This window comes from Sorex fumeus, unplaced genomic scaffold (genome assembly GCF_029834395.1).
Source record: "Sorex fumeus unplaced genomic scaffold, SorFum_2.1 ptg000094l, whole genome shotgun sequence".
Taxonomy (NCBI): domain Eukaryota; kingdom Metazoa; phylum Chordata; class Mammalia; order Eulipotyphla; family Soricidae; genus Sorex; species Sorex fumeus.
In genome coordinates, this window is record NW_026606151.1 from 22088375 (window position 1) to 22102182 (window position 13808).

Here is a 13808-nt window from a genome sequence, read left to right on the forward strand (position 1 = left end):
TTGCCTCCTACTATGAATCTCTTCAAATGTGGTGCGGTGCTCTTGCAGTATGGGTGGTGTATAGTATGAAGTATGGGGGTGGATACATGGGGAGGGTACCTGTTCCCAGTCCTGTTGAGCCCAGAGTTCTCAGTCACAAAGTCCGGCATATGGGTTTTCTGGGGATTCACTTGTGGGTGAGGCTCGGCCTCAGCATGAGGAGAATGTCGTGAGCATGCTGGCGGTTGAGTTATGGAGGTTTTTGGCTTCAGGCAATAATCTTTGAATAATATTGAACAATATCAATTTCTGTTGTTCAAAACCAGTATTTTTTTTCTGTAGCTCATTGCATTGATCTTTCATGTTTCTCATAACTTTGTTGACCAGTTTTTCACACACAGGATTTTCTTGACTGCATTCTTTACATCTTTGTTTCTTAAGGAGTAGATGAGTGGGTTAAGGCTTGGTATAAGTATGATGTACACCAGAGCAATGAACTTCCCCTCGTTTTGGAACGTGCTTCTCTGTGGTTTCAAGTACATAGACATGGCTGTTCCATAGAAGAGGGCCACCACGGTGAGGTGGGAGCCACAGGTGCTGAGGAGCTTCCGCCATCTTGTAGCTGACTTGATCCTCATGACAGTGCGAGTGATGACGCCATAGGAGAAGAGAATTGCTGACAGAGGCACCAGAAGGAATATCACTGAGAGAGAAAGAAAAACGACCTCAAGGACTTTTGAATAGACACAAGCAGTCTTGATGAGATCGAGGATCTCACAGAAAAAATTATCTACCTCTTGGTGACCACATCTTGGCAATGAAAATGTTAGGAGTGAAATAGATACGGTACTGCCAACAGCACCCAACCAGCAAGTTATGACCATCCTGTTGCAGAGCTGAGGGTGCATGATCACCGTGTAGTGCAGAGGCTGGCACACAGCTGCATAGCGGTCATAGGCCATCACGGCCAAGAGCAGACACTCCGTGGAGCCCAGGTCCAGGGCGATAGAAGCTTGTAGCATACATCTAACATGAGGAATGGATTTATCTGGACCCCACATATTTACCAGCATCTGGGGGATAACACTGTTGGTATAGCAGAGATCCAAGAAGGACAGATTGGAGAGGAAGAAGTACATGGGTGTGTGGAGCTTGGGGTCCAGGTGAGACACCAGGATGATCATTGTGTTTCCCACCAGAATCACAACATAGAAGATGAGGACAAGCCCCGAGATGATACATTCCAGTTGGGGCCAGTCAGAGAACCCCAGAAGGATGAAATCCGTGGAGGAACTTTCATTGTTCATTTTTACTGCTCCTTATGAGAGACTAGGAGAAGTAAAATTGACCATCAGTCCTAGGTTGTAGCACTGATCTCCACAAATTGCTCAGGTGAACCACCAATTCCCTCTTTCAGTGTTATTTCATATGAAACTTCGTTCACTATTTCCCTGTTGTTCAAAACTCAAAGCCCCTTCATATCTAATCACAGCTGGGATGGTGGTAAAAGTAAATTGTTGAATCTATTCATTCTTAACAGTTAGTTATTGAAAAGGTCTAATATGTTATTTCATCTAATATTCAATATATTTTGATGAAGCATATATCCACAAACTAGTGTTCCAGTTTTTAAAAACAAGTACACATGTAGGTATAAATGCATGACTTGAATTATGAATATTTGATTATGTGGGAGCCACCTTCCACATTGGCACTATTTATTCTGGCTCACATTTTTTCATCAGGTCACACCTGCATCCCTGGTCAGAGGTGGGGATGTAATCTAAGACTTTGCTCTTTCTTAAACCTATGTTAGAAAATCACTTAATCATTACAAACCTTTCCACTATCAAAGAAGTAAGATAAAAAGTGAAAGTTTATTTTTTGGGATAAAGACCATTGAAAAAACCATAAGAATCAGAATCACTATGCATATTCCCAGTCAAATTTCTTCATGTTAACCATTGATAGCAATTATAATCAAAATATGAATCACCATGAGTACCATTATTCATAACATTCTGTCTATTCACCTTGTACACTAATGTTGCTGCATCAACTTCTGTGTTACCGAGTATTATGCTCTTTTTTGTTTTTGCAGCTATTTTTTTATTGAATCACCGTGAGATACAGTTACAAAGCTTTTATGTTTGAGTTTTAGTCACACAATGATCAAACTCCCATCGCTCCACCAGTGCCCATTCTCCACCACAAATGTTTCCAGTATACCCCTCCTCTTTCCAACCCTCCCCCTGCCTTTTTGGCAGACAATTTTCCCCATACTCTCTCTACCTTTGAGCATTATGGTTTGCAATACAGATACTGAGAAGCCATCACGTTTGGTCCTTTCTCTTCTTTCAGCACGCATCTGACCTAGCGAGCGATCCCTCCAACCATCATCGTCCTAGTGATCCCGTCTCTATTTCAGCTGCCTTCTCCCACAGCTCATGAGACAGGCTTTCAACTATGGGGCAATATTCTTAGCCCTTGTATCTACTGTTCTTGGATGTCAGTCTCATGTTATGTTTTTTTATATTCCACAAATGAGTGCAGTCATTCTATGTCTGCCCCTCTCTTTCTGACTCATTTCACTTAGAATTGCATCCATTTTTTGAGATATTGATAAAACCTGTCATTTTTTTCAATTTTTCCAGAAGTCCTTAAGAATATATCTCATAATAGATGGAAGATTAAAAAGTAATCTATCATGCCATACATCTATGATAAAACTGATAAAACTGACTCATAACTTGAAACAGGATAAATTATCAAGGTATATAGGTGGAAAAATGTGTGCATGGGGATTGAACTCCGCTCTGGAGAACACTTGCCTGGAAAATATGAAGCCAGGAGTTCAGTCCCTGTGACTGCAGGAAAGAAGGAAGAAAGGGAAGAGTGATCTGTGAGAAGTCTTGGGAAAGACACAGGCTCTGTGTCTTTCAGGATGTGAGCTTGAAAGTCATTAACTGATGTGTCTGTTTAGAGCCTGGTAAGTCTGGGATAAAAATAGCATCTATGAGGTATGACTTTCTAACTATTAAAAACTACACAGTACACACAATATGAAACAATTATTTAATATAAAAATTATTAAAAATCAAGTCAATATTAAAGATCAGTAACATTACACTCTTAAGCTTGCATCCAATTTTTTTTCCCTCCAGCTTGCTTCTATTTTTGATGCTATGGAGAATCAGTCTTTCTTAATATTTATTTACCCTTATGTGCATGTACAGAGGCCATATATTTTTTTTCTCTTTCTGTAAAACCCAGCTCCTGGAAGTGCGCGGCCGCATTTGCAGCCACGCAACATCTTATTATCTCATTCCTACTTTGGACAAACTGGCAGGCTACTGAATTTAACCTGCCCACACGGCAGAGTCTGGCAAACTCCCCGTGGCGTACCCAATAAGCCAAATACCAGTAACAATGATGGGTCTCATTCTCCTAACTCTGAAAGAGCCTTGAATATGGCACTTTTTAAAAAATCTCAGGCTAGGACGAAGGAGACGTTACTGGGTCCTGCTCGAGGCAATCGACGAATAACAGTATGGTCGTGGTCATGGTCTGTTTGTGGCAGGACCCCTAAGATGCTGCCCAAGGCCTATACTCAATGATTCTTTGGTAAGTGGGCTCAGGTTTGCGTGCCAGGGCTCGCGGCTGTGGTGCTGCTGGGCCCTGCATTGCCAGGGAATATATTAGGGGCCATTTGGATCACACCTGGTGATGCTTGATGGTCAGGAGACCATTGGGATGTATGAAAGGCTCAAGCCTTTACCCCAGTAGTGTTATGAATCATGAACCCACATTTATGGGATAAATTCTTGTTCCCCATATTACACCATATCAAAAGCTTTACTGATTTTTTTGCAGTTTTAAACAGAACTAATTAATTGGTGTCACATACACATAGCAACTGTCTATATGACTCTTTGGCATTGGATATTGAACAAGAGGAGCAAGGGAGGCAATTCCTACAGAAAATTCTTCACTACAATATCAGTGTTGTTTATTTCCCATGAAATTTTCCAACTATGGGAGTTGATTATTTGACTGCTTTCGATTCTATAGTCAAATTCAACCAAATTATTTTCACTCGATGGGAGTACAAATATGAGATAAGACATTAACTCACTATTTCTGAATACTGTATCCAAAATTAGATAAATGAAATGCTTGATGATGAAATTAATAATACATTTTCATGGTATAATGTGACCATGGACTGCACACTGTGGGTACTTAAAATTTCTATTATTTGTTGCATTTACATCAGAGTAAGGTAAGAAATTCATTGTAGATTATCATAAGTATCAAATAACATGAGAAGAGACATCGTTTTTGTCAATTCAAAAAGGTAGTCAATGTAATAGTGTGTACTATTGTTGTGAAGTAAGTTGAGAGTTAAATTAACCTGAGTAATTCAACTTAAGATTCTGAGCCGAGTTTGGGGTGTTTTGGGTTAAATCATAGTTTCAAAGTGGGGAGCAGTATGTGCTTGGGAATTTAGTGAGCACATTTTCACGGCTGGAGCAATAGCACAGTGGTAAGGCGTTTGCTTTGCAGGTGGCCGGCCTGGCCAACCCCGGTCGATTCCTGCCCCTCTTTTGGAGAGACCGGCAAGCTACTGAGAGTATCTCACCTGCATGACAAAGCCTGGCAAGCTACCTGTGACATATTCGATATGCCAAACACAGTAACAAGTCTCACAATGTTACTGGTGCCTGCTGGAGCAAATCGATGAACAACGGGAGGACAGTGCTACAGTGCTACATTTTCAGACCAATTTCTTTGTCTATTAAGTGATAATAATATTTTCTTGCAAAGGAAAGGTGAGAGCATTAATATTTCTGAGAACATTTGGCACTGTGGATGGTCTACATTTATTTCTGAAAAATTTAAAAATTAACACACTTCCCTATATATAGTTATTATTCTCTCAAACATGATTTTTTCTGTTTCCACTTTGATGTTATAATGAAGTTTTAGACCTAAGTCTAATTGCCTAAAATTTTCTACGTAACTTAAAAAATGCAAAACCTATACCTGGTAAGAGAATACTTATGAACCCGACATACATCTTGAATTGGTAAACCTCAGAAGATGAGAGCAAAAAGCTTTGGATCAAAGCTTCCAAAATGCTTCTAACATTCATTTGATATTTTTTGTCATTTAAATTGGGTTTAGTGATAGGAATTAAAGCACATAGAATTTTAGGGTCAAATTGAACTCTAGATGCCACAGATTCAGAGTCTGCCCTTGGTTGGCCTCGCAAAATCTCTACCAAATTTCTGTTTTTATGTCTTCAGTACTTGGGACTCAAGTTACATATAGAGCAGTCTCTTTCCCTTAATCAGTGCCACATACTGACTTTGTAAATTGAATTTAAGGGCCATTTATGTGGCACTCAGACTGACTTTTGTTCATTGTTTACAAAAATAACACAAAATAGTCACTTTCTTGTTACCTGGAATTAAAAATAGCTTTGTCATCAAATAAGAACTCATAAAAACATAAAACTAAAAAATAAAGGTAGTTATTGCATAACTTGAACTGAAGTCAAAAGTAGAATATTGCCAATCACTTGAGTAGCTTCTGCTGATCCCTCATCCCAATCACAGTCATTCCTATGCCCCAAATAGTCCCAGTGCTGATGCTTTTTACAGTAATCACCTTTGTGATTCATACTAGCTACATTATCCACATGTCCATCTGTAGGTAGTAGTGTCTAATGTGTCTTTTAACTCACTATTATTATTACAAACGTTTATTAGATATATTCTTAGGTTGTTCAGCCTGTATGAACCATGTTTTCTTGATTGCTAATGAATTAGACATACATGGACTTTCACTGTCTCAGATTATTAAACTAAAATATTGGCATGCTCTTTTTCAAATGAAATATAGTTTTCAATTTTTATTTCAGAGATATTACATCTTTTAACAGCCTAATCTTTACAGATTACATTTTCAGTGATATTTTAGCCAAGTGGACCAAACATAGTTTAATGTAAGCTGAATATCTATGATGATAGTGAGAGAAAACTGGAAGCAAAATATCACAGTTGTCTGACATTTTTGACGTTTCATTCACTGCAGGGAAGAAGTACTTATTACTGTAGGCACAGTTAGTCACTGGAGAAGATAATTTAAAAATAGTTCAGGCCCCAGACTTGAAGGCACAGCATAGGACTCTTTGAGATCAGTTCAAAAATGTTTTGTGACTTGAGCAAGAGAACTGAGCTCTCTCAGATCCACTTTTCTCCTGCTATCGCTTGATTTTAGGATGGTTAGGAGGAATATTAAATTGATAGATGGAATATACTGTGTGTCTCTTGGCACCTAGAGATTATTTAGCATTTGAAAACTCTAGCAACTCCTCTTGCTGAAATTTAACTTCCAACCCTGAGACAACATGGACACTTACTGGTAACTAACACACGTTTAACGCATTTTGTTTTGGTTTAATCCTATCGCCTCTGTTGTCTGAAATTTATGCATTTTAGGATATTTCACTTGTATTTTTCATGATAGGATAGAAAAAAACTTACCAGAAAACAAAACTATAGGAAATCATCTTGTTTGGATGAGGGAAGAAGTCCCACCTGTCACGCTCTCATGTGGTTCAGTGTCTTGTGGTCCTGTGGTGATGATCTTTGCTTCTCTGCTTTTTCAGATAAGCTCTTCATAGGCAATGGTCCCCTCGAACTCTTGGCGTGGTCACTAGTTACTTCCACTCACACCACAGTCACATTCACATCTGGGGGACACTGGAATTTAATAGAAGTCTTTATTAAAAACAAGGGGAACAAACTGAACGAGAGACCGGCAAAAGATCTGATAAATTTAGGTAAGTGTATTTTTGATATGCCACCTCTTAATTTTGAGCACTGCAGCGATCATACCCACAGCCTCAGACGTGCTTGGAAAGTGCTCTTCTTCTAAGCTATACTCCTAGGCAAGGATGCTCTCTTAATGTGCTCTTAGAGACACATTTGCAGGTAGATTTCAATCTAACTAAGAGAGGAGACTACTATGGTCGTTTGTACATAATGCAAGAATCATTCTTTGTAACATGGAAATATTTATGTGCAATACTAAATATTTTGCATGTCTGAAGTGATTAAGACCTTAGAGACTGGTGCTCACAAAGGAATTTCTTCATTAGGAAGTCCATGTCTAACAGCAGAGACTTAATTCTAAAAGCAATTGTATGGAATGTTCCCTTAGGTGCTCGGTTTCATTTTTGAAATTTCCTCATACATTTAACATGGAAAATTTTGTCAAACAATTTTATGTTTTACTAAGCTTTTTGAAGTTGAAAATATACACAGTTTCGGCACATTTAATTGCAATTTGGTTTATTCAATAAATTTGTTACCAAGAATTTGGATAAATAAGAAAATTATTTGTGTCCACAGGAAAGAGAATATTCATAAAATGTTATGGAATAATAATAACTTTAGGTTCACCAATAATATCTTTGTTATAATATATATCTACTCAATAAATAATGTTTATGACTACTTTAGAGCTACTGATAAGTATTTTCATTCTCCTACTTTCTGCCTAACCCATTTTGATTCATCAGACTGTATAAGAATATCATTTCTATATCAGCTCGATCATACACATGTAATTACCTGAATAGCATGCAGCTAAAGTTAAGTTGGTTTTGAACTTCACAAAGGACATTTTACTGAATCTGTGATTTTGATTAATTTCTGTTTTCACTTACTCTTTTACCACTAAGATGATCCAATATATCTGTACTCTATTACTTATGCTATCTCAGATTTCACTGAGAAAATCAGTGAGTTTTGTCTATAGACATGTTGATGGTAATTTTTAAAATGTACATTTTTGGCCTCTGTGTAAGACTGAGTTATGATGGACAATGCTGTGTATGTCACTTGGGGCATTTATGTGATAATGATCGTTGGCTTTGAGTTAGTAAACAGATCTTTGCTCATGAAGACATGTGACACCTCCCTCTTCTTCCTCTTTATTTTGATGACTGTCAGTTTTGAGATACTCTGTGATGGTCAGGGTGGATGGATAGGGCATATATTCAGAGAAATGCACAGTTAGTTGATTTTGTTTTGTTCAAACATTGTAGGTTATAATGACATGAAACTTAATGGTGTAGCCTTAGGTCACATGATATAGTCCATTAACAACACCATTGTCTCTTGATCCTTGACCCACTCAAATGTGGTTCCTTGTAGTTATCATTAGTTTATTAGCTTCTATCTTGCAAGACAACTTTTATGTTGCTATTTTGTAATGTTATCAGAAATTGTCGTTGTTTATTCTGGCAACAGTGTGAAGATTCAGATGGACTCCATTTTGGATTTTGATATAGTTCTCATAATAGGAAAGTCAAAATGAAGACACTGAATTTCTGTTAGCACTGCAGTAAGGTTCATGAAAAAATTGGAAAATAATAACATAAAGAAAGAAAAATAAATAGGTCATTTTTATACTCCACTTAAATCACTTAATCACTTAACTTCCCGTTAGTCGTCGATTTGCTCGAGCGGGCGCCAGTAACGTCTCCATTTGTCCCTGTCACGTGCCAGTGTAGCCCAATGGCATCTCTTCGCTCCGGGAACATGAAGGGCCTCAAACCGATCGTTCATGATCTTGATGAAGAAGTCTGACCATCTGGTAGGTGGGCGGCCACGCGGTCTCTTGACATCCCGTGGAATCCAGTCAGTAACAGCTCTAGTCCAGCGGTCGTCTTTAAATCTCATTACGTGACCAGCCCATCTGATTTTCAACACCTTGGCAAATGAGACAGCGTCCCTGATCCTTGATCGTCGACGGATGTCAGAACTCCGGATTTGTTCTCTAATTTGAGTGAAACGTGATATTCCGAGCATAGCTCTTTCTATTCTTCTTTGGGAGACCTGAATAGCGTTCTCATCTTGTTTGCGTAGGGCCCAGGTCTCTGAGGCATATGTTAATGCAGGAAGAACAGTGGAATCAAAGAGATGTGCCCAGAGCCGGAGGTTCTTTGTCCTCTTAGCTATTTCTTCGACGTTCTTGAAGGCGTTCCAAGCAGCTCTCTTCCTCCTGCGCAGCTCGGGTGCCAGGTCATTTGTCATGTTGACCTCTCGACCTAGGTACACATAGCTGTTGCATTTGGAGATGGTCGTTCCATTGAGAGCGAATGGGGCGTCAGGAACAAGGCTGTTTCTCATAAACATTGTCTTCGTAAGATTTAGCTGTAGTCCTACCTTTCCACACTCACGGTCAAAGTCGGCCAGCATTTGTGCCGCTTGGCTGATGTTTGGTGTTATTAAAACAATGTCATCAGCAAAGCGGAGGTGGTGTAGTTGCCGACCATCTATCTTCACTCCCATTCCTTCCCATTCCAGTCGTCGCATGATGTTCTCGAGGGTGGCACTGAAGAGTTTTGGTGAAATGGTATCACCCTGCCGCACCCCTCTCTTGACATAAACGATCACTTCTTTGTAGAATGGTGAGATCCTGGTAGTGAATCCGCAATACAGCTCACGGAGGATCCTGATGTATTGGGCTTGAATGCCCTGATTGGCTAGGGCTTCAATGACCGCTTCCGTCTCAACAGAATCAAAGGCCTTCTTTAAATCAATGAACGTTAAACAGAGTGGCATCTTGAACTCCCAAGAAACCTCAATGAGCTTGGTTATCGTGTGGATATGGTCGATGGTGCTGAATCCTTTGCGGAACCCTGCTTGCTCGCATGGTTGTCCTTCATCTAGTGTTCTGCCAATTCTATTTAGGATGACTCAAGTGAACAACTTGTAGATGACAGACAATAGGCAGATGCGGCGATAGTTGCCAATGTCATGGATGTCTCCCTTCTTGAACAGTAATATGGTCCTGCTGGTTTTCCACTGGGACCGAACCTTGCATTCAGACAGGTAGCGAGTGAAGAGCCGAGCCAGTGTATTGATGAGTACTGACGGCAGGTTCTTCAGGTGTTCAGGTCTGATCTTGTCTGGGCCGGGTGCTGTTTGTTTCTTTACCGACGAAATGGCGTGTCGGATTTCGGAAGGGAGAATGTTGGGAACGACATATCCATCCTGTGGAATTTGGTATGTCGGCAAGTGGACATGGCTATCGAAGAGATTTGAGTATACTCTAAGTTCACAAAATATTTCTTACTACTAAGAAGTAATAGCAGGAAGAACAGAACTAGCTTTAGATATTTCTTTGTAAACAGGTTCATGATGTTAGCATAGAAACATTTTTACTTTCCAAGACATGTAAGAGTTTTCAGTGTGGATAAGGGACTGTATCTACATTAATCATTTCTAGAAGTTCCTATTGTTTCTCTACAATTCCTTTTTATAAATTTTTATTTAATTTTATTTTTAAAAAAATTTATTGAATCACCATGAGATAGTTACAAGGTTTCATGTTTGGATTACAATCACACAATGATCAAACACCCATCCCTTCACCAGTGCACATTCCCCACCACCAAAATCTCTGGTAACCACCCCCCCCCCCCCCGCCTTCCCACCCTCCAACAGCCTCCATGGCAGACATGATTCCCCATAATCTCTCTCTACGTTTGGGCATCATGGTTTGCAATACAGACCCTGAGAGGTTATCATGTTTGGTCCTACATCTACTTTCTGCACATATCTCCCATCCCGGCCAATTTCTCCAGCCATCTTTTTCTTAGTGAGCCCTTCTCTATTCCAGCTGCCTTCTCCCTTTTGTTCATGAGGCAGGCTTCCAGCAATGGAGCAATCTATCTGTCCCGTGTATTTACTATCCTTAGGTGTCAGCCTCATGTTATGTTGTTTTATACTCCACAAATTAGTGCAGTCCTTCTATGTCTGTCCCTCTCTTTCTGACTCATTTCACTTAGCATGATACTCTCCATGTCTATCCATTTATAAGCAAAGTTCATGACTTCATCTCTCCTGACAGCTGCATAGTATTCCATTGTGTAGATTAAAGTAAAGTAAGTAAGTAAAGGCCCTCCCGTTGATCGTCGATTTGCTCGAGCGGGCCCAGTAACGTCTCCATTGGAGACTTTGTTGTTACTGTGTCTGGCATATCGAATACTCTCGGTAGCTTGCCGGGCTCTCCGAGAGGGGCCAGGGCTGGAGCGATAGCACAGCGGGTAGGGCTTTCGCCTTACAAGCGGCCAACATGGCCGACCCGAGTTCGATTCCTCCGCCCCTCTCGGAGAGCCCGGCAAGCTATCGAGAGTATTCGATATGCCAGACACAGTAACAGACACAGTAACATTGTGTAGATTAGATGTACCAAAATTTCTTTAACAAGTCATCTGTTCTAGGGCACTTGGTTGTTTCCAGATTTTGGCTATTGTGAATAGTGCTGCAATGAACATATAGGTACAGATGTCATTTCTACTGTTCTTTTTTGCATCCTTGGAATATATTCCCAGAAGTGATATTGCAGGGTCATATGGAAGCTCAATTTCTAGTTTTTGAAGGACTGTCAATATTGTTTTCCAGAAAGGCTGGACTAGTGGGCATTCCCACCAACAGTGAAAGAGTGTCCCTTTTCCCCCACATCCACGCCAGCACTGGTTGCTTTTGTTCTTTTGAATGTATGCCAGTTGTTCTGTGGTGTGAGATGATATATTATTGTTGTTTTGATTTGCATCTCCCTTATGGCTAGCAATGTGGAGCATTTTTTTATGTGCCTTTTGTCCATTTGTATTTCTTTTTTGAGGAAATTTATGTTAATTTCTTCTCCCCATTTTTTGATGGGGTTAGAGGTTTTTTCTTGTACATTTCTACTAGTGTCTTGTATATCCTGCATATTGGGTATTGGGTAAATATTCTTTCCCATTCTGTGGGCTCTTTCTGTATTTTGGTCACTGTTTCTTTTGAAGTGCAGAAGCTTCTTAGTTTGATGTAGTACCATTTGTTTATGTTTGCTTCCACTTGCATGGTCAGTGCTGTTTCATCCTTAAAGATGTTTTTAGCTTCAATGTCATGGAGAGTTCTGTCTACATTTTCCTCTATGTACTTTATGGATTCATGTCTGATATTGAGGTTTTTAATCCTCTTTGATCTGACTTTTGTGCCTGGCATTAGACAGAGGTGAGAGTTCATTTTTTGCAGTAGTTATCCAGTTTTCCCAGCACCACTTGTTGAAGAGGCTTTCCTTGTTCCACCTGACATTTCTTGCTCCTTTGTCAAAGATTAAGTGGTCATATATTTGGGGGTCTGTGACAGAATATTCAACTCTGTTCCATTGGTCTGCAGGTCTGTTTCTAGCCCAGTACCATGCTGTCTTAATTACTACTGCTTTGTAGTACAGTTTGAAGATGGGGAGGATGATGCCACCCATCTTCTTTTTCCCAAGATTTGTTTTAGCTCTTCATGGGGGTTTATTGTTCCATACAAATTTCAGGAGTGTTTTGTCTATTTCTTTGAAAAATGTCATGGGTATCCTGATAGGGACTGCATTAAATTTGTATAGTGCTTTGGGTAGTATTGTCATTTTGATAATGTTAATCCTCCCTATCCATGAGCAGGAGATGTGTCTCCATTTCCTAGTGTCTTTTATTTCTTGAAGTAGTGTTTTGTAATTTTCCTTGTATTGGTCCTTCACCTCTTTGGTTGAGCTGATTCCGAGGTACTTTATTTTATGAGGTACTATTGTGAATGGGATTGTTTTTTAATGTCTATTTATTCTCTTTCATTATTTGTATATAAGAAAACCATGGACTTTTGGGTGTTAATTTGTTTCTCTACAATTCTTTACCTAACAGGAGATAAGTAAAAGACTAAAGAACTAATGAGATCTATTTTGGCCCAACCACCAATATATTGCCTTAGAAAACCTTAATTTTGATTCTCGTGCCTTTCAAGCATTTGACTTGTATTTCTGAGGCAGGGTTCTAATAACCCGTTAAAACCTGTCAAAAACAGATTAGGTACCATGATTTTTTTCATGTTTCTTCTGATGAGTTAGGAAAACAATGTCACTAAACTACATAGAGCACAAGAGCCATTCTCCCTCCACCACGATGTGTAGTTTCTATCTGCTTTTTCTTCATCATCGTCATCTCTCTTCCAGTGATTTTTAGTTTTATTTTAATTTTTTCAGTTTTGGGACACACCTGATGATGCTCAGGGGTTACTCCTAGCTCTGCACACAGGAATCCCTCTTGGCAAGCTTGGGGACCGTATTGGATGCTGGGGATCAAATATGAATCGACCACATGCAAGGCAATTCGCTAACTGCTCTACTATTGCTCTGGCCCCTCCAGTGGTTCATAAAATCAGTTACATGGTAGATGTTTGTACTCAGGTTTATTGGAGGACCACCATCATGGTGCTATATAAATTTTTGCAATACTCCAAAATGTTAGTGGCCATTCTATCTTGACTATGAGAAAATGAGTAACGTTTGTTTTTCATTCCTCCCTTTTTCAGTTACTGGGATATTCTTGTATATACTTCAAGGGTTATGATGAAGATTCTATAATATGATAGTCATGAGAGAAAAACTAAACTGTCCCTCTAAACTAAACATTACTCAATTTCCAGATGGTTCATTGTCTTAGATTTAAAAAAAATCGTGAAGATGCTCCACTATTTGTTATCAAATAAACATTTGTTATATATATGCATATATATATAGATTGCACAACAGTGTTCTATAAATTTCTTGAACTTGTTATTTCTCATACCACAGACATTGTTGGAACTTATTTGTAGAGAATGATTAGAAACAGAAAAATTTACATTGTTGGAAAAGCTCACTAATGCCTTTTTGTTTATTATAAATACAAAGAAACACATAAAGTGACAGATAGCCAAAACACTGATGTGGACATATTT

The 13808-nt window shown here is 39.2% G+C and overlaps 1 protein-coding gene across 1 annotated transcript; it reads right to left on the minus strand.

Moving 5' to 3' along the window:
- Positions 1 to 347: 347 nt before the first annotated feature.
- Positions 348 to 1286, minus strand: LOC130040178 (olfactory receptor 2W1-like). Its single transcript, XM_056132184.1, has one exon. It carries the CDS (start codon positions 1284 to 1286, stop codon positions 348 to 350), a length of 939 nt encoding a protein of 312 aa, XP_055988159.1.
- Positions 1287 to 13808: the final 12522 nt, after the last annotated feature.